General features: G+C 39.8%; 2 protein-coding genes across 3 annotated transcripts in view; one reads left to right on the forward strand and one right to left on the reverse strand.

Moving 5' to 3' along the window:
• man2b2 (mannosidase, alpha, class 2B, member 2) overlaps positions 1-12,751 on the reverse strand; it is a 69,635-nt gene extending 56,884 nt beyond the window's left edge. Inside the window, exons 1-4 of one of the 2 annotated variants that reach the window (XM_067994328.1) lie at positions 12,425-12,735; positions 3,540-3,686; positions 1,011-1,116; positions 180-352 (exon numbers count right to left, since the gene is read on the reverse strand). In XM_067994328.1, coding sequence (XP_067850429.1) covers positions 180-352; positions 1,011-1,116; positions 3,540-3,686; positions 12,425-12,595 — 597 coding nt within the window. In that variant the 5' untranslated portion in view covers positions 12,596-12,735. Of the gene's footprint in view, positions 1-179; positions 353-1,010; positions 1,117-3,539; positions 3,687-12,424 lie in introns of both variants that reach the window. The other variant, XM_067994327.1, reaches the window with a different exon arrangement.
• An 11,674-nt stretch (positions 12,752-24,425) lies between these two features.
• LOC137328332 (serine/threonine-protein phosphatase 2A 55 kDa regulatory subunit B gamma isoform) overlaps positions 24,426-25,766 on the forward strand; it is a 338,393-nt gene continuing 337,052 nt past the window's right edge. The window contains exons 1-2 of the mRNA XM_067994329.1: positions 24,426-24,493; positions 24,626-24,703. Of these exons, the coding sequence (XP_067850430.1) occupies positions 24,487-24,493; positions 24,626-24,703 (85 nt within the window). The 5' untranslated portion in view covers positions 24,426-24,486. The remainder of the gene's footprint in view (positions 24,494-24,625; positions 24,704-25,766) is intronic.

Below are 25,766 nucleotides of genomic sequence, written 5' to 3' on the forward strand. Positions count from 1 at the left end.
AAGGCCAATATGTCCTACCGAAAGTGCGGTGCCCAGAACTGCTCACAGCACTCCAGGTGCGGTCTAACCAGGGTTTTGTATGGCTAGAACGTACATATACAATAAGACTGACAGGATTCTAGATTTGGATGACATTAGCAGTTAGATTGTTCCTAGGTTTTTCCCTTCCTCTGTTTCACCTTATTTTTCTGCATCATGTCCTTTTCATCATAGTCAACACGGGAGATGAGATGAGCATTAAAACCGGCCAAAGCAAACACTGTGGGGGTGGTGGCCGATGCGCCAAAGGGATCCACATGCCATGAAAACTGAGGTCTTTTTCCAAATGTTTCATACAGGAAACCATGTCCTTCTGCAAAGACATACAGGTCTCATCAAGATATCTTCATAAATGCCTCAAAATCAAGATCATGAAAATAACTTCATAAAAGTTACAATTGTATATGAGACAAATATGATTGTCTAGTATCAGTGATGTTTCCAATTTAACATGGGTGGAGCACCATTTTGTTTAAAAGATCACATTTTAATAAACTTGGTACTCCTGATAGATAAGATCAGAAAAGACAAAGATACACAGTATTATCATAAGGAAATTCTGGAAATACACTGCAGGTCAATCAATCAGCATCTGTAAAGAGAAAAGACAGATTCTTGATGTTTTGGGTGCGGACAATTCATCAAAACCAAAAAGACATGCTGAAAATAGCCTTTCAACCAACGTATCGTAATGATCGGATATGAGGGTTTGACCCAAGGAGGTCAATGTCTTATTGCATTTGAAAATAGTCACCCTAAGTATTGTGCAGAAAATCAAATGCTCTTCGAGAAAGGTTCTTTGACAGAACACAATGTATATTCTGAAGGCTGGAGGTGGCATTCAGCATTCAAGGTGTTAGAAGAAAAGTCTGTATCAGACACAATCGGAAATATAAAATTACTTGTTCAGCATGCTACACTAGCTCAATATTGTCATTCGGAATATAGATTTGGAGGGGAAGGATACTAACCTGTAAGCTGTAAGATCTGGGAACTGAGTTCTGTTACTGCTTCATCATGCATCACCTGACCTCCAATGATAAACTCCAAACGTCCCTCCTCCAGCAACTGGTGCACCTGAAATTAATACTCAGTAAAACTGTACATTTCAAGCAAGAATAAATCACTTTTACAATATCAAAATTACTTAAATTAGCTCACATAGGAATGAAAACATTAACTGATGAATTACCTCTGTACCTTATTCCAGTCATTAGTGTGATGTAAAAAAAATTCTCAATGCCTTCAACCATTCCCCAGGTTTCAGTGAAACCGATGGGCACTTATAAGCCTTCCAAGTTACATGTGCATTCCTGGGTGCTGCAGGGTCATGGTTAATGCATTATCTATTGAAAACTAATTTTTAAAAATTTAAATGTCAGCAATGGGAATTCTTTTGTAAAATTATTTATGGGTCTACCATGTGTTCTTAATTAGGTATAGATAGTTTTTGTGCAGGACCTCTTTGGATTTATGTTCGTGATTGTTACCTCGTTATTCTCACAGGTTAGGGAATTGGAGAGGCTGCTTTTTCTTTAGACTGCTTATTCCCATTCTCAGGAGATATATTTTCTTCCTTTGTTTTGTGTCCCTCTACCCTAGTAACATGTAATGGGAAACTTTAAACGGTGACTGAATGAGACAATTTTATTGGAGATCTGTAGAACAGGCTTTACATTGGCTCGGTGAATTTATGCACTGAGTAGCTGAGTCATATTAATCAGGAAGGGCCCAGTTTCAATCCCTAGTCTCATTTCAGCCAAGGCAATGTGAGGGCACTAAAATTGTGTTCAGTTCTCCCGAGATTAGAACGGGATAAAAAAAATAAGCCAGGGTTCAAGCTCAGTGCAAGTTGCTGGAAGCTGAGGACACGATCAGGCTTTGCTGTAATTCCCACCATAATTGAATAGCCTACCAACACTTCAGGTCAAGGCACTTGCATGAATAAAGGTCACATAGGCAAAATACCAGAGGGCAAATACCTCAGCAATAAGTCAACACCTTTAATTAATAAAAAAAAAGAAAAACTCAAAAGAATTGAGATAATGCGTCAAAGCCGCCTGGAACAATTTGCCTTAACACTGGAAAGCAGCAGAAACAAAATTCCTGAATGCACCAAGAAACTCTTCAGCATTCGTACACACATAGAAAAAATGATTCTCACTTGAGTCAGAAGGGTTTGAAGTTCAAACCCCAATATGGATTTGAACATATGATCTAGGCTGACACTTCAGTGCAGTACTGAGGGTATGCAGCACTGCCAGAGGTGCTGTCTTTTGGACAAGATGTTAAACCAAGGCCCTATCTGCTTGTTCAGGCGAACACAGGAGTTCTTGTGGTGCTATTCAAAGAACAGCAAGGAGTTCTACCGGTATCTTGGCCAATATTCTTCCCTCAATTAACATCACAAAAAACATTATCTGGTCATTCATTCGTTTGCTGCTCATAGTAGGTACAGCACAGGAGGAAGGCATTCAGCCCATCGTGCCTGTGCCGGCTCTTTAAAGAGCTATCCAATTAGTCCCATTCCCCTCCTCTTTCCCCGTAGCCCTGTAATTTTTTTCCCTTCAAGTACTGATCGAATTCCCTTTTGAAAATTACTATTGAATCTGCTTCCACCACCCTTTCAGGCAGTTCATTCCAGATCATTACAACTAGCTGCATAAAAAAAATGCTTCCTCATGCTCGCCTCTGGCTCTTTTGGCGATCACCTTAAAAATCTGTATCTTCTATTACCGACCTTTCTGCCACTGAAAACAGTTTCTCCTTATTTACTCTATCAAAACCGTTCATGATTTTGAACACCTCTATCAAATCTCCCCTTAACCTTCTCTGTTCTAAGGAGAACAAACCCAGCTTCTCTAATCTCTCTACACAACTAAAGTCCTTGTTGTGAGCAAATTGGTCACATTTGCCTCCAAACCAACAGTGACTGCACTTCAAAAGTAATCCATCATTTGTAAAGCTCTTTGAGACATCCTGGGGACTTAATAGGGTACTATTTTTTCAGCAGCCATTTTGCACACAGCACGGTCCCACAAATAGCAGTGAGATATTTGACCATATAATGTTTTTTTTTGTGATGTTGGTTGAGGGATAAATATTGGCCACGACGCGGAGCTCCCTTTCCCATGTTCAAATAGTGTCTTGGGGTCTTTTACGTCAACATGAGAGGGCAGACGGGGCCTCAGTTTTACGTCTCATCCAAAAAGATGAATGGGTGATTAGAATGTGGAATTCTCTGCCATAAACTGTTTTTGAAACAGAGTTCACAACTTGCTTTATAAGGAAATTAGATAGTTGATTAAAAAAAGAGGAATATTAAAAGGTATGGGGAGTGTGCAGGAGAGCGAGATTGGACTAGGTGGGTCACGTGAAGAAAAACATTGGCACAGGCCTAATGGGACAAATGGCCTATTTTTGTGATTGTAACATTCTATGATTCTATGAAAAGTCCAATGGAAAATAAAAGTATGTTCATAGCAGACTGCTCCCATTACCTGTTCTTTCTGTGCATCAGTGGCCACCTTGTCCCACCAGAGCCGAAAGAACTCCTGCTCTACCACAATAAACTTGTGCTGTTTCCCCTTTACCAGTTCTTCCACAACGGTAGTGTAAACATTGGCGGCATATGCATGCATGCTCTCCTATTAAGAGATAACAAACTGGTTACTGGCTTAGAGGATGATTTAGAAGATTAATACACAGTATAGTGCACTACCAGTAACATAGACCATCTTCTTATTTCATTAGTAACACCATTCCAACAGCACCAGCAATACAAAGTAACTCAGCACAAACTAGGGATTGAACCATGGACCTTCCTGTGCTGTATGACTCAGTGCCTTTACCTCTGAGCCATTGGGATTACCCCCAGTGTCCACTATAAATGCAATCAATGAAATCCATAATTATCGAATTAGCAATAATCCAAAACTGGGAAAGGAATGGGGTGCAGGTACACACTAAAATAAACATTTCCAAAGAATTGCTGAATGGTTGAGCTGCATGGCCTAGTTGCATTGCCTGGCTGCAAAACTAATCTTTTGGCTAAACTGGGTTAGTATGGACAATGATTCAATAATCTTAAAATAAAATTGATCAAATGCAGCAAGAATTGGTGAAATTGCTAATCATTCCAATTTCAAAAATGGGCACTGCAGCTTTTATGTATTTCATCTCAAGTCTCGTCAAATCACTTGCAGGATTCTATTCACACCCATTATATAAGTATGCAATTTTGCAAGACAGAACAAAAAATATTTTTTAACTTTGTGAATTTTATGCACAAATGAAAGATGTCAGTACTAGAAAATGGAATATTTTCTATTTAGGCACCCAGTGTCAGCATCAAGCACTCCAAGGTTAGATATAGCATTAATATATGCAGAGAAAGATCTCTGTACACAGCTCTCCCTCCCTAGATAATGAAGTCTGGGACAGGCTGAAGCAAAAAAAAAAATGCAGATAAAATGAAAAGCTGAAAGCCCAGTATGTACAAAATGAAAGCAAGTGAAAACTGAATTTAAAGTCACTGTTCAACATAACTACAAGAAAAGAATCTCAGTTTTATAGATTTTAGAGAACACTGGTTTGAAATCAGCAACTTTATTTTTAAAAAGCCATTAATAACATTCTGCCAATGCAAAGCATCAAGGCACTTAGACTGTAGTTTGATTCTGATGACATGTTATGTCATCATTTTTGAAGGTACGGAGAGAAACTAATGTTTCCATTATATGCAAATGGTATAATTTAAAAATCATAAACTTAATGTTTTTAAACACTTTACTGACAGCAGTGTTTTCAGCTGACTGTGTACCAAGTGAAAGGACACTTTAATGGAAATGTTTAACTTTAAGTCCTATATGCTGCATTCGCACTTCTAGTAATGAAATAGAATGCAAAATTGTGATCCATGAAGAGATGTCAGAGAAGAATGAGGGGTGACCTGATAGAGGTCTTTCGTGCCTCTGTCACCACAAGCGCAGCTCCTTTTTTGTCCCTAATTGGTCCCATGTTTCCTTTGACTACCCTTTTACTGTTGATATGTTTACAAAAAGACTTTTGGGTTCCCTTTTACGTTAGCCGTTTATCTATTCTCATACTCTGTCTTTGCCGCGCTTACTCCCTTTTTGAGATCTCCTCTGTACTTTCTGTATTCAGCCTGGTTCTCTACTGTATTATGTACATTCATCATATGCCTCCTTTTTCTATTTCATTTTAATCTCTGTATCTTTAGTCATCCAGGGATCTCTAGCTTTGGATACCCTTCCTTTCCCCCCTCACAGGAATGTGTCTACTCTGTACCTGAACCAACTCTTCCTTGAAGGCCTCCCATTGTTCAATTACTGTTTTGCCTACCAATTTTTGATTCCAATCCACCTGGACAAGATCCCTTTTTAACTCAATGAAATTAGTCCTCCTCCAGTTAAGCATTTTCACATTTGATTATTCCTTGTCCTTTTCCATAACTATTCTAAACCTAATTATATTATGATCACTATTCCCCAAATACTCCCCCAGCCCCACTTCATTCCCCAGAACTAGATGCAGCACTGTTTCCTTCCTGATTGGGCTGGAAACACACTGTTTCAGAAAGTTCTCTTGAACACATTGCAGGAATTCCTCCCCCTCTTTGCCCTTTACACTGTTACTGTCCCAGTCTATATTGGGGTAATTGAAGTCCCCATTGTCACTACTCTATAGTTCTTGCACCTTTCTGTAATTTGCCTGCAATTGTTCTCCTCTATCTCCTTCCCACTATTTGGTGGCCTTTAGTATACGCCCAATGGCATAATAGCTCCTCTATTGTTCCTTCATTCTAACCAAATAGATTCTATCTTTGATCCCTCAAATACATCATCCCTTTCCAGTGCTATAATAGTTTCTTTGATCAATACTGCCGCCCCCTCTCCCCACCTTTCTTTCATGAATACCTTGTTGCCAGGAACATTACAGATGCAGAGAAGATTTTCCCTTGTGGGAGAGTCCAAAACTAGGGTCCATAAATATAAGATAGTCACTAATAAATATAATAAGGAATTCAGGAGAAACTGCATTACTCAGAGAGGGGTTAGAATGTGGAACTCACTACCACATGGAAAGGTTGAAGCGAATAGAAAAGATGTATTTAAGGAGAAGCCAGATAAGTACATGAGGGAGAAAGGAATAGAAGGATTTGCTGATAGGGTTAGATGAATTAAGGTGGGAGGAGGCTTGTGTGGAGCATAAACACAGGCATAGACCAGTTGGGCCGAATGGCCTGTTTCTGTGCTGTAAATTCTATGTAATTCTATGTAATATTCTTTCAAGATGAAATATAAAACTTAATTTTAATGGAGTAGCATACATAGCAATATTTACCTTTAGCTTTTCTGACTGTTAAAAGAAGTAATGTAATTTTTAAAATAACCCTGCTCTCTACAATAGCCAAGTATTATACTAATCCATATAAACCAGAAGGTTCCAGGTTTTATTGTCAGTCTGTGCTGAAATAGCTGCCTTGAGTTAGTACACAATAATTATCATTAATAGCCCTGTGATAGTAGGGAGGAAAAAATATCTCCTGGGGTTTTCATCTTTGATTATCTTCCAGTGACCCAAGCTGGGAAGTGCACATGTGTGGACTCGGATTTAGCTTGGCTGTGATGCTTTCCACAATCAGATGGCCACTTGGGCACGGTGTATCAGGACAGCAGGCTCTTATGGAACCATATGCCAGCAATTCAGCACTTACCAGAGAAGGGAGGGAAATATAGATGACATTTCAGAGCTCCATTTACATAAAGTTAGAACTACATTGAGTGTATTGTAAACTAACAGTCTCCTGGCAGTAAATGACTAATATCCTATTTGTATTGCAGAAATAAGCATATGTGCAAACCGGTAGGACTATTTGTGTTCCACTTCATGGTGCAGAGAGCAAAAGCAATACTAAAACAATCACATATTCAAGGTTTGCAGCTGTTCAAAATTCACATACAAAATTTTATACAGCATCCAAATGTCTCTTAAACAACTAAGGTTTTACCTCCACTCCCTTCCTGACATCAGTTCTAAATTTAACTGTTGCCAATTTTACCCTTTGCCTTACTGTTAACATTCACCTTGAAGCAGTGCTGAAGATTTAACTTTGTTATACTGTATAATATATTGTTTACTGCTATAAGACCACTTCAGTTGTTTCCTTTCACGGTTGAAGAGCCCAAGTTTCTCCAGTTTTGCCCCTTAACTAAATCCTTTCACAAAAGGAATCAGCCTTGTGGCTTTTCTTTGTCCAGCTTCAACATTTCCCTTTTGTCTCAGTGACCAAAATTAGATAGCATTTAATGTGCGGTCTGACCAAAACACTATACAGTTTCAGCATGATATCATCCAATTTATAATCTACCTCTTTAGTAATATAGTTCAGCATTCTATTTACTTTGTTGATTGTTGCTTCACAGTGACTGGCCAAATTAAATGCAGTCTAGCAATACCCCTAGCCCTTTTTCAACTTCACCCATAGCTAGTTCAACAGCTTTCAAAGAGTACTTATAGCTTAAACTTATATCTTTATTGAATTTCATCTGCCATTGCTATGTAGGAAAGCATTTCCCCAAGGCAACAGCACAGACTACTGCTAAGATAATTGTGAACCACGTAGTCACCAGCTGGGACTCCCAAAGTCCACTGACTCAGACCAGGGAAATCATTTTACTGGGCGGGTAATGCAAACCGCTAAGCAGCTGCTAGGAATCAAAACAAGATTCCATATTCCACATAATCCTACCTCATCAGACATAGTGGAAAGAATGAACTGAACATTAAAAACAATGCTAAAGAAACTGATAGGACAATCCTGCAAAACATGGGACCAATCGTTGCCCTTGGCATTAATAGCTATGAGATCCACTGAGTCACATACTACCAAGGTTTCACCCCATGAGTTAATGACAGGGACAGTGATGCGAACTCCTGAACATTTGATGTATCAGGATATGTCTGAGCCTCAGTATCAGGCCTTGACGCAGGAGGGAATGTTAGCCAACTACATAATCAACTGCAACAGATAATGATCTTTGCAGCCACTAATATTGGACAATCTAAAAAGGCCAACAAAATGTATTTTGACACCAAAGTCAAAGCAGTAGAATGGGACCTGGGACAAAAAGCGATGGTAAAAACAAGCAGGGCCATTCACGGCTCACTTTTCTGGACCATATCCCATTGCGGATAAAGTCAGTCTATCTGTGTACAAAGCAGCGCTGCAAAAGGAGGGGGGAAATGGTTCAGTGTCAACCAGCTAATAACAGTACAAGAGAAATATACGTGGGGTGGTCAGTACAAATTAACCCCTTCCAAGGTTAATTCACCAAACACTTCTGTTTCTATTGTAAAACCACCTAGCCTGGCCATAATTTGTTTCTGAAATTGGAATTGATAAGATAAATTGACATGAGCTGCTGTTCAAGCACTCGAGAAGGGAAAGATTTACCTGCAGTTTAAGGGGATAATTAAATTTTACTTGGAACAAAAAAAAGTGCCGTCTAAGTGGTTCTTGCCCAATGCTGTTTATCAATGAAGAAATTATCTTGGGGAAATAAAATTGTACATTGACAAGTCCTGTCAGTCCAACAATACTACTTTCTAGACGGGATAGTTTTGAAATGACATAATTATATTCAAGCATAACTGAACTTAAGAAATAAACAGTCCAAGAAGCAGTTAGGTAAAATAAACAAACAGTATAACTTGGACCAGGTTGGGAACATTTAGTCTATGTTTTAAGGGTTAATAACAATATTGTATTGAACGGTAAAGTTTCTCCAGAGCTCATGAATGAGATGAAATGGTTAATTGATAGCTTTCTCTTAGAGATGTTTGCGTCTTTTCCTGTAACGATAGCTTGGCCACCACCCGAAACATCGGGACCACGAAGGGGGAGATAAGCAAAGACCTCCAGATACCGCCAACCGCACCCCCCCCACCCTGATCTTTTGCATGACATGAAATGGTTGATGTGGCTCAAGAGAGTGAGAAAACGTTTAATCAAGCACTGACACATGCTCCACAGAGAAACCAACTAAAGTAAAGGACATTGAATTTGGATTTCCAAAATTCAGAGTTGCGTCCCTTTGCATTAACAATGAAATTGAGACAACTGAGGGCAAGGGAGAAATAATACTTAGCAAGAATTATCCACAAGATAGATAAAAGGAGAGCTGGAGGATCTTTTAAGTCCACGATTTCTTGATAATATTGTACTTTCTGTGCAATGTATTATGATTGTCTTTGTCTCTATCATGATGTGTAATATTAACCAAGTGAAACTTAAATTAAAATAGCAAATAGCTCGAGAATGGTATGTGATGCTAATAAGATGAGGACCTTAGATAAAGCCACGTGGGGTAACCGGGGGCTATTGGAGATTAAGACTGAGAAGTGGTAAAGGAAACTCTTCTTGAATTACTTCTGTCGTTTAAAAACACCTTTTGATCACCCTATTCCACCATTGTCGTTAAGTCTTGGGTCCATACTGGCACGGTCACACTACCCGGTGAAGATGGAACAAGCTAATGTGCTTATAGAATAATGAGTATGGCTTTAATATGTACGCAATGTATACTAGTGTTTATTATGATAATTTGCTTATGTGTAATGCAGCAATTAATCTGAAAACATGGCAAGGAGATATACTTGTTGCGTATGTCGTGGTAAACCTATCCTAAACGGCAGCCAATGATAAAAAAAACCTAACAACCAAGGACAATGCTGAAAGTGTACGAAGTGGATCAGTCAGAAGATCAGACAGACCCCCTTAAAGAGGGACTGTAGGGAAGGGGTTAAAACCCCATGAACAAAATCTTTTAAGACATTTGGACATTACATTTGAAGGAATGGGTTAACTTGCCCCTTTGGACATTTGGACAATATAAATTTAAAACTGCAAAAGCAGCAGCAAGATACAGACACTTCAACAAGCTTCGATTTTCAATAACAACGGATAAGAACGACTGCTGTAGAGAAGCTTTGAGAAGGTTCACACAACAATATGAAGATTCTTATAGCAACTTTGTTTCTCAAAGCAATTAGTTTGGAAAAACAGTGCTGAGATAACAAGAAATCCTTAAGATAAATGCACCTGGATTCACACGGACAGGGAGATACAGCTGGGTTCACATGGCTTCTGAGTGATCCAGCCAATCATCCATCATTAATGCAACGGTGGGTGAGTGGCCAAATTGGGACTTCTCATAACTTTGAACACACCCTAACTGCAAAAAAAACATATATAGGACATCATAGCAGCTTCAACAGTTGGCGACACAACAGTTGGAGGAGCTGCAGAAAAGCTTGACCAAGCTTCGCCTGGAAGCAGGAACTTCAACGAGAAGAAACTCCAACAAGAACCACCTTAGGACACGAGAAGCTGATCACTTCTGAACTGCCTTGATGGTGAAATCCTTGGTTTACGGTTGTATGTATTGCTTGCTTTGCTTCATGCTTGTGTGAACTTTTAAATCATTCAATAATCACTTTTGATTAACAAAACTACCACATAAGGGTGACTTTCTTTGACTGCTATTGTGCAAGTTCATGAATCACTGGAAAAGCAGGTTTTCCCTACAGTTATGGCTACTTGAAAATTTTTGTTCAGCGAGCTTTGTAAGTCCTTAGTTGCCTCATTAGTTTCAACTATCCCCGCACCCCCCACTTGACTGCTAAAACACCGCAACAAAGGCAAACTACTTCTTCAATATCAAAATTGCATATTTTTTGGTGGTGGGAAGAAGTTTACACGTCAAGCTACCCACACATTCTCAACAGAAACACTGCATACAGTTAATTACCTTCAAATGGATATTCGAAACTCCTCTCAATCAACATGATTTAATATGCCAAAACAATTTTTTCAAGACAGTAGTGAAGCTGCCTTCTGTAGAAGGGTTTCAATGCCTCAAATAGAACAAGCACAAGGCTGTTTATACTACAGGATAACCACAGATAGCAGGCTTGCCATTGGAAAGAACCCTGTAAGTTAAACCAGGGTATTTTTAGCCTGCATTGCCAGTGTCTACTATAATGAGAGTTTAACACATTTATAGAGAATAAGATTGGGTATGTGTGACTGCAACAGTTTTATTACTGTCATTCATTTGTACTTTGACCAAAGTGATTACACATTCACTGAACAAGTCAGGCTTCCCACACATATAAATATGTACACACTTCCAAGTGTTGCAATAGTTTGTTTTAAAAAGTCTCTGATACTATATATCCCCTAAATGCAGACCAAAGATGTGAATGCAATTGTGTCTAAAGCAAAATGTGCCACAGAAAATTTTAGTCACTCGTTATGGATGAGCAATGGGCAACCTGCTCTGCTAGATGCTTACTTGCTAGATACTGAAACTGCAGTTACATCATTTTGCATTGGAAGCATAACTCCAGAATCAGGTCTTGACTCCCAAATGCACTACAGCAAATTCTCCAGAAGTCCATCTCACAACACGTAGGCTTGACACTACATAGAGGGCAATTTTAGTTCAGTGTGGAGCTGGGTTTGAATGATGCTCAGCGGTCCATTAGATCTCCTGGGCATTTTATAAACTCACTGTAGAGTCTTGCTAATATGATGAGAAAGTGAATGTTTTGGCTCCAGTCTGAACATTAAAATAGTAGGGGTGGAGGTCTGCATATTTGTATAAGCACTCATGCGCTGAGCTCTCATCTGGCCATTAAAGGTACAATTCAATGCCAGTTGCAATCTGTACTATAACTCCAGCTGCACTTTGCGGCTACTAATCAGGACAGTAATTCAGCAACACTGCGGCCTCGGAACCTAATGTACGTTGTAGCATTTGATTATCTACAAACATTTGCAAGTTAGTTTTTTTTGAAACCTAACAAACATAAGTTCATAGCATCAAACATGATCTGCAACACAATTATGTAGCTGCAACATGCATTAACTATAACATTGCTTTTTGAGGCTTCGGAAAGATGTGAAGTTTATTTTAAGTGAGGTAAGGATCCTCAAGCAATTTTAATTGTTGAATCACATTGTCGAGATGGTGCTGAGCCGAATGTTCTGAACTTGCCGCCCCTTATTTGAAAATGGGGCTTAATAAAATTTAGTTGACATATATAGAAAGTGCTGAATCACATGACAAAGCTAACCAAAGTCACAAGATCAGCAACAGTTCCACATTCATCAGTTAGGATACATGTCAGCTCTCGCTCATTTTGGTTCAAAAACGTAACCTATTACGAGGAATGAGATAAATGTGGGACCAAAAAGTTACAGAACTTCACATCAGGATTCCTTTCCCGTTCTGCAGAAGGAAATAGCAACTGGTAACACCGGACAGGGGGCACTGCACCCATCTCAACCCCGTACCTCCACGGTGTAAACCCAGCCGACGTCCATATGACTGTGAGGAATGACGAAAGCCTGGATCCCATCCCCTTTGCCCGAGTTCCCGCCGATCTGCAGCTTTGCCGCTCGAACGTTGAACCACAGTAAAGCTCCAAATATCGTTACAGTAACAATCCCGCGAACGCCTTTCATTGTCGCAGTGTTCCTTCCGCCTTTCTGGGGAAGGGAACAACTGAATACGGAAAGAGTCCGAGTCCAATTGTACAGTGCAAAAGACACAACTTGCTTCACACGGGAGACATTGGTTTCCGAACAATTATCAACAGCCGGCCCGAGGCCCTCCCTTTAATGACGAGATTACAGACCCGCTACCTAACAATTAGTCTAAACATTTAATCCAGTTTGGCGCGCATATATTATATATGTAAACATATATATGCACGGTTCCATATGCTTAATTCGAAACATATATCCCCGTTGCTGGTCACAAATACCATGTCTAACATTTCTATGATGCCAGTGCTACAACTGTCAGAAGATGGAGCAGTGCACAGAATGACTAATTGACAAATGTGTTGAACGAAGTCCAAACACAGGCTACAATAAAACGTACATTCACATTTCATTTCAAAATGTTATTTAAAATGTCAACGTAAAAAGCACATTGTGGATCTCCCCAGGCAGTGCCCTTCGTGTTTTAGTGATGTTGTATAGATATGGGGATCTGCAGCTTCTGGGGGTTAAGATGCTCCATTTAGTGATGCAAGTGTGCAGGTACAGGCATGACCATGTGACAGGTTGCTTTATAATGGGAAATCCCTATCAAGAAACCATTGAGACATGACAGAATGGTAATGCCCATATAAGGAGTGAATGACACAACATTGCAAACTTAATGTCCCCCCAGTCGATCCCCTATGGTGTTGCACGTGGTAAATCAGAGAATATAATCACTTTTTCACCTGTCTCTGATGTCTTAGCATTGCTGATTATCTGCCTCTCCTCTTCTTCTGTGTCACTTTCTCTTCACTGCTGCTTCTCCCTGTCCTTTTCTGCTTCTCTTTCTCTTTGTTGGGGAAATGTCAACCTTAGCAGCTCCCTTCCTATTCCCTCCACCAACCACTCATGCTTCCCTTTGTTCCCATCATGTCTCATACACTTTCACCTTCCCACTACCCATCACTACTCCATTTCTTCCTCTCCAAGAAACCCACTCAACTCCTATCCTTCCCTCCCCTTTCTCCATTGTCATTCACCTCATCTTAACCATCCGTCCACTATCCCACACGCACCCACCAAGGATGGGTGTCAAGAGGCTAGACACTCCCTCAACCAGTTTTCCTCCTCCCCAGCCTTCCTATCTATCTGTTTCCCTCAAAGCGGCTTTATTTGCTTTCAAAATTCAACTTATTTTTGGAAAATGAAATCAATTAGAATGAGGGTTAAAAGCTGCAAAGCGACCTTTCGCTCTATTTGTCTCTTTCTCTCTGCCGCATGGGTGTTAGAAATTAGAATCTGCCTCACTGCTGTACGAGATTAACATGGACCTTTTCTAACTTTCAGGTGGCGATAATTTAAAAAATTAACTTTTTTTTTGAAAATTTAAGTAACATTAAATGAAGAAAGCACATTTTCTCTCTCACCACACTCTCTCTTTCACTTTTAAAGGTTTCTGGAACACAAAACCAAACCCACAAGATGTGTGCAATCAGAACATGGTCCTTTCTCTCCCTCACTCACCACACGCAGCCTCTCGTTAAAAAAAAAGCACACAATATTAACTTTACCTCAGCTTTTGAAAATTGTCCTCTTGTTTTTCAAAATGATTTGAAGAAAAATTACTGGGCAGAAAGTGTGAGGGGTAAAGAAAATGATTCCATCAATACACCTGACTGATGCATCCTGGGGACTTAGGTACACTCCACATGCTCAGACCACACAATCCAAATTCAACTCACATCACCACAGTTTTTCGTCAAAATGAGCGATGACTTTTGGGGGAGGCTGAGGCATTCAAGCAAAAACTTTAATAAAGGTATTCGTAGACTCAAAAGGCAATGGATAAATTTAATCATGTTATTGTGAAATATGTAATCTTTGATTTTTTTTATTTTGGATATTAGAAATTTCAGTTACTGAGCAAAAAAAGGCTGAAAAAAATTCATAAAGCATTTGAACGGTTCATGGAACCCAGTGGTTATATTGCACAATGTCAGGGTAAGATCTTCCACAGCACCTCCCAAACCTGTGCTCTCCACCACCTAGAAGGACAAGGGCAACATGTGCATGGGAACATCATCACCTCCAAGTTCCCCTCCAAGTCACACACCATCCTAACTAGTGTGGGGTTCAGAACCCCTTTTAAACAAAGACATTTGGAAACCTGCAAACACAGTAATGTAGTAAACTGTGTTCTTGCAAATCCTACTTTTCCCTCATTGATGCTGCTGGCATTGGAGAAGTATGAGTTTCAGGATCGAAGACATTGTACTGAGGATGGATATCTTGATTATTAAATAAATAAGCCAGATGGATAATATTGAGCTTAAAACATTGTGAGGCCTTTAAAACATTGGTGGGGGGGGGGGCTAGAAATTGGGCCGTGTAGCACCCATTGTTTTGGTGCTATGCGGCATCCTGAAAATCCAAGATGGCGTCTTGGATGCGCACGCACGCTTCTAGCGTGATGTGCACCGGACACCATCTTGGTAAAGGGTTTAGCATATGCGCAAATAACGAACGCTGGCATCATGTAAAATAGGGAGAATATGTGTTCGATCAGTGTGCAACACTGATTTAAAGTGATACACTCCATTTTGGGACTTAAAACTCCACTCAACGCACAGTCTTAACCACAGCCATCTGAACATGTCTTAGAGTGCCTGGGGGACACCCCCCAACCAGTGCTATTTAAAGGGACCATGCAGGATTTACAGGTCAGTTGCTTCTGGCTGCTGATGCATTTGTAACTATTTTGGAGGTCTCCAAGACTTGAATACTAGGACACAGGGACATAGCCTAACATTTAGAGCCAGGACGTGCAGGAGTGAAGTTAGGAAACGCTTCTACAGGCAAAGGGTGGAAGAAGTTTGGAATGCTCTTCTGCAGTTAATGCTAGCTCAATTGTGAATCTTAAATCTGAGATTGATAGATTTCTGTGAACCAAGGGTATTAAGGAATATGGGGCTAAGGCAGGTATATGGAGATAAGTCACAGATCAATCATGATCTCATTGAATGGCGGAACAAGCTCGAGGGGCTAAATGCCACTGCCACTTGCTGCTTCCTGTTATGCGCCACCTTCTCCCGCAAGAAAGCGAGGCGTGTGTCTGGGTGATGTGCCTGTCATGGTTGAATAGCTGCCAGTGTGTGTGGCCTGTGACTTGTGGGTGTGCGGCTTGTGACAGTGGTAACGTGTAAGGGTGCGAGGAAGCATCTGATTGGAAGAGTTGAGTACTGATTGAAAGAGTAGGTGGGAGATGGGGTGTGGTCCAAGAAGCAGTGGAAGTGGCTAGTGGTGCAGTTGGTAGGTGGTGCCACTTGACGGTTGACCTCACTCACCTTGACTACTCGTGTCAAAGCATTGAACTTCTTCCTGCACTGCATCCGTACTCATGGTGCTATGCGCCTGGCATTGACTGCATCCCCTACTGCCTCTCCCTGCCCTTTGGGCATATGTCTGGAGGGCCTCTTGACCCCACCACCGCGGATATAGGATGCCCCTCCTTCTATTCACCTCTTGCACCAATGCCTCTAGTGCAGCAGCAGAGAATCTTGGTGCTCGCTCTCTCGCAGGCCTGGTACCAACTCGGACCGGCAAATTGGTGAGGTCTGGCATGCGAATTGGAAAATGTGGGATTTAGTGGTGCGCAACCTTTATTCAATGTTTTAAAATAACTCAACAGTTTGTAAACATAGGGACGAGACTTGCATCTGTGTTTTACACGTACGATGTCTGATCTCCGTTCAGACTCCATGCAGAGAGCAGACTGTTCTTTTTAGCAAATAACAGGTACCGGCTACTTTTAAGAGATTTTGGCTGGCTTTCGGAGAGACAGCCTGCCTAGAGATTGGGGCACCCCCTGCTGGAGAAAAATGCGAATGTCCTTGAATCCTCGTGGCAACGCTTTCAGGTGGGTACTGAGGTGAACAAATGTCTCGTCCTGCCTGCAAAGAAAGCACTGGGCGCGGGTTAATTGCGGATCGGTTTCAGGCCCTATTTAAACCCCATGGGCTTTTAGAAACTCAAGCTTTTCAACACAGCAGGGGGTAATGTAAGAAAAGGCACAAGGGCATAAATCAAAGGCTTCGGATCGGGAAAGCAACGATAGATGTGAAAAAAGCATGGGCCTCTCATTCCTATCTGGTAATCTGTTTAAAGAACTGGGATTTGTAAAACATCAAATAGTATTCAGTATATGGTCAAACGGTATAAGGAATGGATTTGAAGCCATTGAAGCAATCAAAATTGGAGACGTCAAGACCATTAAGAATGTCTGTGCATAGAAATGAAAGGAGCTATCTCTACATGAAAGGCCATAAACAGAGATAGTAAAGGGGCCTTTTACATTCCATGGTTTGAGTACATGGTCTTTTCCACATCAAAAGGGCCTCCAGTCACATGATCAAAGCCCAAACTGTCAATCAATGAGGTATGCTAATGACTAAAGCTTAGCAACAGGGAGGGATTGGTCAAGAAGAACGACACTCCCCAATCCTACATCCTATTGGCAAAAACAATGTAAAAGGAAGACTTTGAGAGAAGAACAGTCTCTTCACCACATGGCGGTCATAAGGAATGCACACTGCAGTTGAACGTCACGGAAGAAGAAGAGGACCTCGACAACTGAAGAGTTGAAATACTCTCAGGCCTCAATAAGCAAAATCCTTGGTTAAAAGATTGTATATGTGTTAATGATTTGCCTGATGTGTGTATGAATTATTAAATCATTACATAATAACATTGCAAATTATTAAGTATAATGGGATTTTATTTCTGAAAGTCATATGTATGGTTTGATTTTGCTTCATGAATGCTCATAGGAATTATAACATCATTAAATCATTATTTTTGATTAAAACTACCATGAGTGAGGGTAACTTTCTTCGCTTGACTATTCGTCCAGTTCCAAGAACCACAGAAAATAAGGCATACCCTACACTTGGACATATATTGCCATTCCTTCATGGTCACTGAGTCAAAATCCTAACAACAATGCGGGAGTACCTTCACCACATGGACAGCAGTGTTTCAAGAAGAAGGCTCACCACCACCTTCTCAAAGGCAACTAGGGATAAGAAGATAAGAAATAGGAGCAGGATCTGCTCCACCATTCAATAAGATTATGGCTGATCTTCAACCTCAACTCCACTTTTCTGCCCTATCCCCATATTCCTTGATTCCCTTGGTGTCCAAAAATCTATCGATCTCAATCTTGAATATACTCAATGACTGAGCATCCACAGCCCTCTGGGGTAGAGAATTCCAAAGATTCACAGCCCTCTGAGTGAAGAAATTTTTCCTCATCACAGTCCTAAATGGCCAACCCCTTATCTTGAGACTATGACCCCTAGTTCTAGACTCTTCAGCCAGGGGAAAAAGCCTCTCAGCATCTACACAATCAAGACCTCTAAGAATTTCATACATTTCAATGAGATCACCTCTTTATTCTTCTAAACTTCAGAGAATATAGGCCCATTCTAATCAAATTCTCTTCATAGGACAACCCTCTCATCCCAGGAATCAATCTAGTGAATCCTCAGTGCACCCCCTCTCAGGCAAGTATATCCTTCCTCAGGTAAGGAGAACAAAACTGTACACAGTACTCTAGGTGTGGTCTCACCAGAGCCCTATATAATTGCAGTAAGACTTTGTTACTCTTATACTCCAACCCCTTGCAATAAAGGTAACATACCATTTGCTTTCCTAATTGCTTGCTGTACCTGCATGTTAACTTTCTGTGATTCGTGTACAAGGACACCCAAATCCATCTGACTACCAACATTTCTTAGTCTCTCACTTTTTAAAAAATATTCTGCTTTGCTATTCTTCCTGCCAAGGCAGATAAATTCACATTTCCCCATGTTATATTTCATCTGCCACCTTCTCGCCCACTCACTTAATCTGTCTATATCTCTTTGCGAACCTCCTCACAGCTTACTTCGCCACCTAGCTTTGTATCATCAGCAAACTTAGATACATTACACTCGGTCCCCTCATCTAAGTCATTGATATATATTGTAAACAGCTGAGGCCCAAGCACTGATCCTTGCGGCACCCCATTAGTTATAATCTGCCAACCCAAAATGACCAGTTTATTCCTACTATGTGTTTTCTGTCTGTTAACCAATCCTCAATCCATGCTAATATATTTCCCCCAATCCCATGAGCCCCAATCTTATGTAACAACCTCTTGTGTGGCACCTTATCAAATGCCTTTTGAAAATCCAAATATACTACTTCCACTGGTTTTCCCTTATCTACCCTGCTAGTTATACTCTGCCTAATCATATTATGATTTTCTAAGTGCCCTGTTACCATATCCTTAATAATAGATTCCAGCATTTTCCCTACTACTGATGAAAGGGTAACTGGCCTATAGTTCCCTGTTTTCTCCCTCCCTCCTTTTTTGAATAGCGGGGTTACATTTGCTACCTTCCAATCCACGGGGACTATTCTAGAATCTAGGGAACTCTGGAAGATCAAAACCAATGTATCCACTATCTCTGCAGCCACCTCTTTTAAACCCCTAGGATGTAGGCCATCAGGTCCAGGGGATTTGTCTGCTTTTAGTCCCATTAATTTCTCCAGTACTTTTTCTTTACTAATCTTAATTACTTTAAGTTCCTCACTCTCATTAGACCCTTGGGTCCCCACTATTTCTGGTATGTTTTTTCTGTCTTCCACTTTGAAGACAGATACAAAATATTTGTGTAACGTCTCTGCCATTTCCTTATTCCCCATTATAATTTCTCCTTTCTCTGCCTCTAAGGGACCCATGTTTACTTTTGCTAATTTCTTCCTTTTTACATACTTGTAGAAGCTCTTACAATATGTTACTATATTTCTTGCTGGTTTACTCTCATATTCAATTTTCTCCCTCTTTATGAATTGCTTGATCATCTTTTGCTGATTTCTAAAACCCTCCCAATCCTCAGGCTTACTATTCTTTTTGGCAACATTGTAAGCCTCTTCTTTTAATCTAATATGGACAATAAATAATGCTGGCCTTGCTAGTGGCCCCCATATCCCCAGGATAAATGTTTTAAAAAGATGTTGTGACTATAAAATACTAACTATTGTGTGTCACACTGTGTGACACCTATAACTGTATTCTTCAGGTGAAGCATGATTACAAGGTGAGGCATAACTGGACCAAGGAATGTAGATGTAATTCAGTCCCCATTTTAAAGTTAAACATTCTGTCCTTATTATAAGTTCTTAAGTCTACGTTTATGATGGAAACTGCCTATGTAAACTTGTCACCCTGTAATCACACCCCCTGCAAGTGGTGGTATTGCAGCACTTCCACTGGGAGAGTTGAATGCAATTATAGCAAGACAAGATCACACAGGCAGCTACATTATAAATAAGGAAAAAGTTGAAATGAAATGCACATGGCTGTCAAATGGGTTTACAGGAGATAACTGGAGGAAGAAGGGTGAGGAGAAGAGGGGAAGGAGGGAGGCTGAGGAAAGAGGGGGAAGGAGAGAAAAAGTGGTGGAGAGGGGAGGGAGAGCCAAGGGGGATGGGAAGAGGGAGAGGAAAGAGGGAGGAGGAGAGGTGGAGAAGGTTAGGGAGGCAGAAAGGGGAGGGAGTGTGAAATGAGTTGTGATTTGAGGGAGGAGGAGTCCAGGAAGGGCAGAGGAAAGGTACATGGGGGGAGAAGGGAAGGAAAGATTGTTGGAGGTCCATCTCCATGATTACTTACACAGTAAAGGAGGACAGGGGCTAGAATCCCAATTCTATGCTGGTGAAGGGGCAAATTCTGAATCAATGCTCAGGGAGGGAGGCTCCTATCCAGATTATATGCTTGGGGAGAGAGGTGGGCAATTTAAATGCTGAATTGAGTTTGGGGAGTTTGGATGTGAGCTTGCCAGACGAAACAAAACTACTTCAAAAGGTCTATTTTTCAAATAGGGATTTCACAATAAGGTTCAAATAGAAACCGTATTATTTCCATTAACCTAACAATTCAAATAAAGCAAATGAAGAAGAAAAATGAGTCTTGTTGGAAAAAAAGTCCAAAGCATAAAGTCTAAGCTTCGATTATGTGTTGCTAGTCTATCAATAACTTTGCTACAATTCACTGCAATATCCCGGTGAACATTTAGAAACGCAAGCCCAACTAATTGGTTTTCACTTGTCGAATTGCGGAATTGACTAGCTCTGAAAGAACATCTGTTGTTTCTGTGTTCTATCAAGTGACCTGAGGCATGTTCTTTCAAAAGAAGGAGTGCTTTGATGAAAAAAATCATCGAAATTTTGAGGTATTCTATCACCAGGGAGAAAAAATGGAGGGACATGAAGTTGGGGGAAATTGGATTCGGTAGCAACTGGGAATCTTATGAGTTGGGACTCAAGGATTATTTATTATATGACAATTGTCTAGCATTCATCTTCCTTGGTTTGGAGGAGGGTGGTTTACCAATATGTTTTGGTCAGGTAGCTGCCCCTTTAAATCAGGTACAATTCTTTAGATTTTAAAAGGTCACTCACAGCCTCACACACGATTTTCAAATATATACAGCCTTTGGTTCAGTTATAAATATGGCAGCCTGCTATTTTTGAGTGAGGATGGCAGTTCTGAATTTCTACTGAGCCTTGCTAACATGCTCAACTACACTCATAAGACTGTTCTTGATCAGTCCTTTTATCGCCCTAGATCTGTTGCCAAGGCTTTTTGGAAATTTATAACTGGCAGCCTCATTCAAAAAATAACAGGCTATCTTTATTCATAGTGAACCAATCATGAAGTCTATATATATTTGGAAATCATTTGTTCGACTTCCTTTCCAACCTGTTACCAAAAAGACGATAAGAATGAACTTTGCAACTTATGTAACAAAATAGGTTTGAGGTTGTAGGTGGCTTTTTAAAATTCCATGTATTGTGCCTGATTTCAAAGGACACCTACCAGACCAAAAGAAGACAGACTGCTTTATATATGTCAAAGATATCGCCAAAGCCTGAGATCACATTAAAAATATTTCCAGTACTCTGGTCCATATGGTAGCAGCAATCTGAACTCATTGGGAAAACTTTTGTAAAATTAGGAGTTATTGAAAGAGTTTTAAAAAATCATTTTCATTATTTTTTAAAGTTTTCACAATTTTTTCACATGTTTTTATCAGGAAATTTGAATGAAGAAAGAGTGATGGCAGTAGTGGTTATATGGTATACCTTGCAAAAACTCTCTGTAATAGGTAATATCACACAATTGCTGTCATACTGTACCTGCAGTCATTGTATAAAAGTCCACCTTGAAACACACAGAAATAAATCGAAGTAATTAACAATGCAAAACATATATAAAACATGCTATGTTTTCTGTATTTAAAATATTCCCCCTAATTATTTTAAATTGAAGTAAATTATGGCACATAAATCTACATGATTCCAGCCAAAATGTGCTTGTTTAATATTCATTTATTTTAGACTGGGGTTTCCAAGCTACAGCCTGTGGGCAAGCCAACCCACAAAGCCAACCTACTTGCGTTATATTTCTTACCTGTTGATATGTCTTGCTCAAAATGCGTGGGACTGGGAGTTTGGAAAAGGCTAATCTTAGTGCTGTTGGCTCATTTGATGTATACTTTCTAAATCAGAACACCTGTATCTGTTAGCATCAACAGTTTGAGATATATATGCAAATTAATGGGAATATTGATTCAAACTTGACATATGGCTCTGGAGGCTCCTTGGCATTCGTTGAAGATTGAAAAGCATGGCTACTCCTGTTTGAAACAGTATGTGCTTGTTTCTTTCTTCTATTGATTTGTATCTTGCTGCATATATAAATAAACACAGGCAGGCAAAGCTATTAAATTACACTCAGGGATCCCACAAACACTGCAAGTTATAAAGGAGATTCAAAGTCTACATACCACAGTAGCAATGATTATGCTTCATGTGAAGTTTTTTTCCAAGCATGGTGTAAACATTATATAAAACAACAGTCTGTTGTGGGTTCTGTTCATACTGTGATTCTGTTTGGGTTGCTGTCATAAATACACAGAAGTAATTTAACTAAAATATTAAGTATTATGTGATTGTGTATTCATAACTTTGCAAAAACTAGGTTTTCAGTATTGCTAATTGATGCCAGTTGGCAAAGTAATCTTCACTGAATAACTTCAATAGGCAAACAATGATTGTACAAATTGTGTGTTAAGATTTCCATTTAGCCTTTTGAGAAAATCAGTGATTAATCCCTGCAAATAACTATTATATTCATCACATTTTGCTACACTGTATTCAGGACTAAACATTAGAAAATACATTATGAACAGAGCAAAGGACACATGAACTAGATGTGCGTTCAGAATACACAAGGAGCAAAATACTAGTTTACTTTTTCAAAGGTTGTCATGGGGAAGGGAAGTACCCTCAACATGAAGTATATGAAAATGTAACAAAAAAAATCTACTTTGTCGGAGAAATCCTTATTTATTGCATTTATTATATGGAAGTACTCAGCCGGTAATGACTTTTTTCACTGCAAATGTTTCTAGATTCATATCCAGGCTGGTCTCAAATGCTTGTTTTTGGGTTTCTGTGTGAAGTTACTCCTTGATGCTTCTATGCCTACACCATTGGATTAGGATAGTGGTGTGAAGGAGGCCAGAATGATGAGTTTCCAGAGAGACAATGTGAGAATGAATTCTGTTAATAAGGGAGAATATTGTTAGCCAGTCTTTTATATTAAATATAAGTAGGTTGATAGGTTACACCATCTTCACTGTTCAAATAAACATAAGATCAAAAGAACAAACAAATACCAGCTGTAGTGTGGGTTAAATCAGTAAATGAATGACTATCAGATTACAAAAATGTTCTCAAGTATGCATAATGACCTCAGCCTTAATGGATAACATACCCATGTCGCCAAGGCCCTCCTAAAACCATTTGATCTGAAAGAGATTTTCAAAATCATTACAATTTTGGAGAGGGTAAATGGTGAAAGATTGTTTCTACTGGTTGACCAACAAGAGAGCATAGGTTCAAAATTATTACCAGAAGAACAAAAGGGGATTTAAACATTTTTTCCATACATTAGAACAAGGAATGATTTACCGCAAGTGGAGATTGAGGAAGAGGCTGTGATATCATTTAAAAAGGAATTGGATAAGTATTTGAAGAGGATGAATAGAAAAAGTATTTAGAAGGCAGAGAACTGGGATTGATCAGCTAGCACTAACAGTGTAATGACTTCCTTTGGGTGCTGTCATTCTACGGTCAATCGTTTACTAACCTTCCCTCTCCTTCCACTGTACTCAATAGTTGCCATATGCACATGGAAATAATGTAAAGTCAACCGATTGTGATGTAGACATATTGAGATTGTGCAAACTCTCGGGGCAGGAGGGAAAATTGCTGAAATTATACTAAAAAAAGATAATGTTTGGTACCCGCACAGGTGTTCTGCCACTCAGCAGGGTTTAACTTCCTTTTTCAGTCGAGAAAAGTACTTGAGTGACTCCAGTAGGTAGGCAGTCCAAGCGACCATTGAAATAACAATGTTAAAATAATAACTGGATTTAACGTGACAAAAATCACCACATTTCATTCAAATTTCACTTTAAATGTGGTAAATCTCCAAAAACCAAACATCCGTATCCACTTTGAGTCAACGCAACGTAAACCTACTTAGTATTTTCTGATTGGATGGTAGAAAGCTCCTCAGTCAGGTTCGCCTCGTTTGTCTTCGTGTGATTGGCCTCTGGAGCTGTCAATCAGGACAGCTCCACTCACGGCAACCAAATTAGATCCAGCCAACAGATGATTGAGCAGCCTTGGTTTGGGGTGTAACAGAGTATTGGGTCTCAGTCTCTGGGTTATAACGGCGGTGAGAACTTGCAACCATGAGAAGTAAGCAACGACATACTGGTCGTCATAGCATAATATAAGTGCAGTTTATTTGTATCGTTAAATGAAGACGGAACTTAATGTACGTTGCGTTTGCTGGTTAAATAATGCATCCGTGATGAATTTGTATTGTAGGAGTCGGAGGCTGTGGGAATGATGTTCAGTGGTGTTTTACCCAAGTGAAAGGTACCACAGATCTTGATGTTTCTGAAGGTAGGATATGGTTCTGTCAGCATCTGCTATTTGGAGGAAATGGTATGTGTATGTGTATGTATATGTGTGTGTACACACCACACACACACACACACACACACACACACTGTCCCCATTGATTTATCACTCAATATTTGAAATGAATATTTTATTTCCTAATAGCTTATTATATTTAGATTATGTTGGTAAGAAATGTGTGTGGATGTTACTTGAAATTAATTGACTTTTGAAATGGACTGTAGCTGCTCAAATGCTAATTTAGTGTGTTAGTGATGGAATTGTTGTTTATGAATTTTTAAGTAATTGTTGATGTGTTTAAAAAAAATGCTGTAGCTGGGAGCATCCATTGTTGCAATTAACTTGTTTTGGGCGTGCAGCGAGGAGTTGTACAAGAGAAACCAGGAGCATAGGCAGAAAGACAATCCAGCACTAATTCACCCTTTTTCCACGTTCTGAGCTCTGGTGTGTACCTGTGTGGCCATCAGGTATGAACATGTGGTGTTCACTGGTTCGCTCAAAGCCTGTCACAACTGGTGGGCACCAAGGCATTCACAGTACTATAAATACCTCCTACAAAATACAGGTGTAAATACCTGAAAGTGATTTCAGTTTAGGTGAATCAATCAAAACCCATCAGTAGCATTCTCCCAAGAGAAGAGTACTTGGCAAATGATTGATGATACATGGCATAAACCTATGTCACCCCTACTGGTCCATCTGAAATCGGATTCATGCATTTCCCAATGTCTTGTGCAATGGAAGTACTGTATGTATTACTATACCTAATTTTCACTATACAGGATTCTCAAATTTTTGTCTTCCCATTGCTGTTTGTATTGATCTCCCCAAAAGTGGAAACAATTTTTGTCCTGCTGAATTGTACCAACTTTTCATTTTCCTAACAGTGTTGTCCTCTCTGTGTGGAAGTTCTTCATATCAGCACAGTGCTAAGAGCAGAGTTGATTGTGAGGGAATGACAAGGTGCTAGTACTCAAATGTGCTGTCCAGGATTAGTGAACTCTGTAAAGTTGTGTAAGTTAGAGAATTCAATAGTGGCTTGTCT

Source organism: Heptranchias perlo, chromosome 1 (assembly GCF_035084215.1).
Source record: "Heptranchias perlo isolate sHepPer1 chromosome 1, sHepPer1.hap1, whole genome shotgun sequence".
Lineage (NCBI taxonomy): Eukaryota > Metazoa > Chordata > Chondrichthyes > Hexanchiformes > Hexanchidae > Heptranchias > Heptranchias perlo.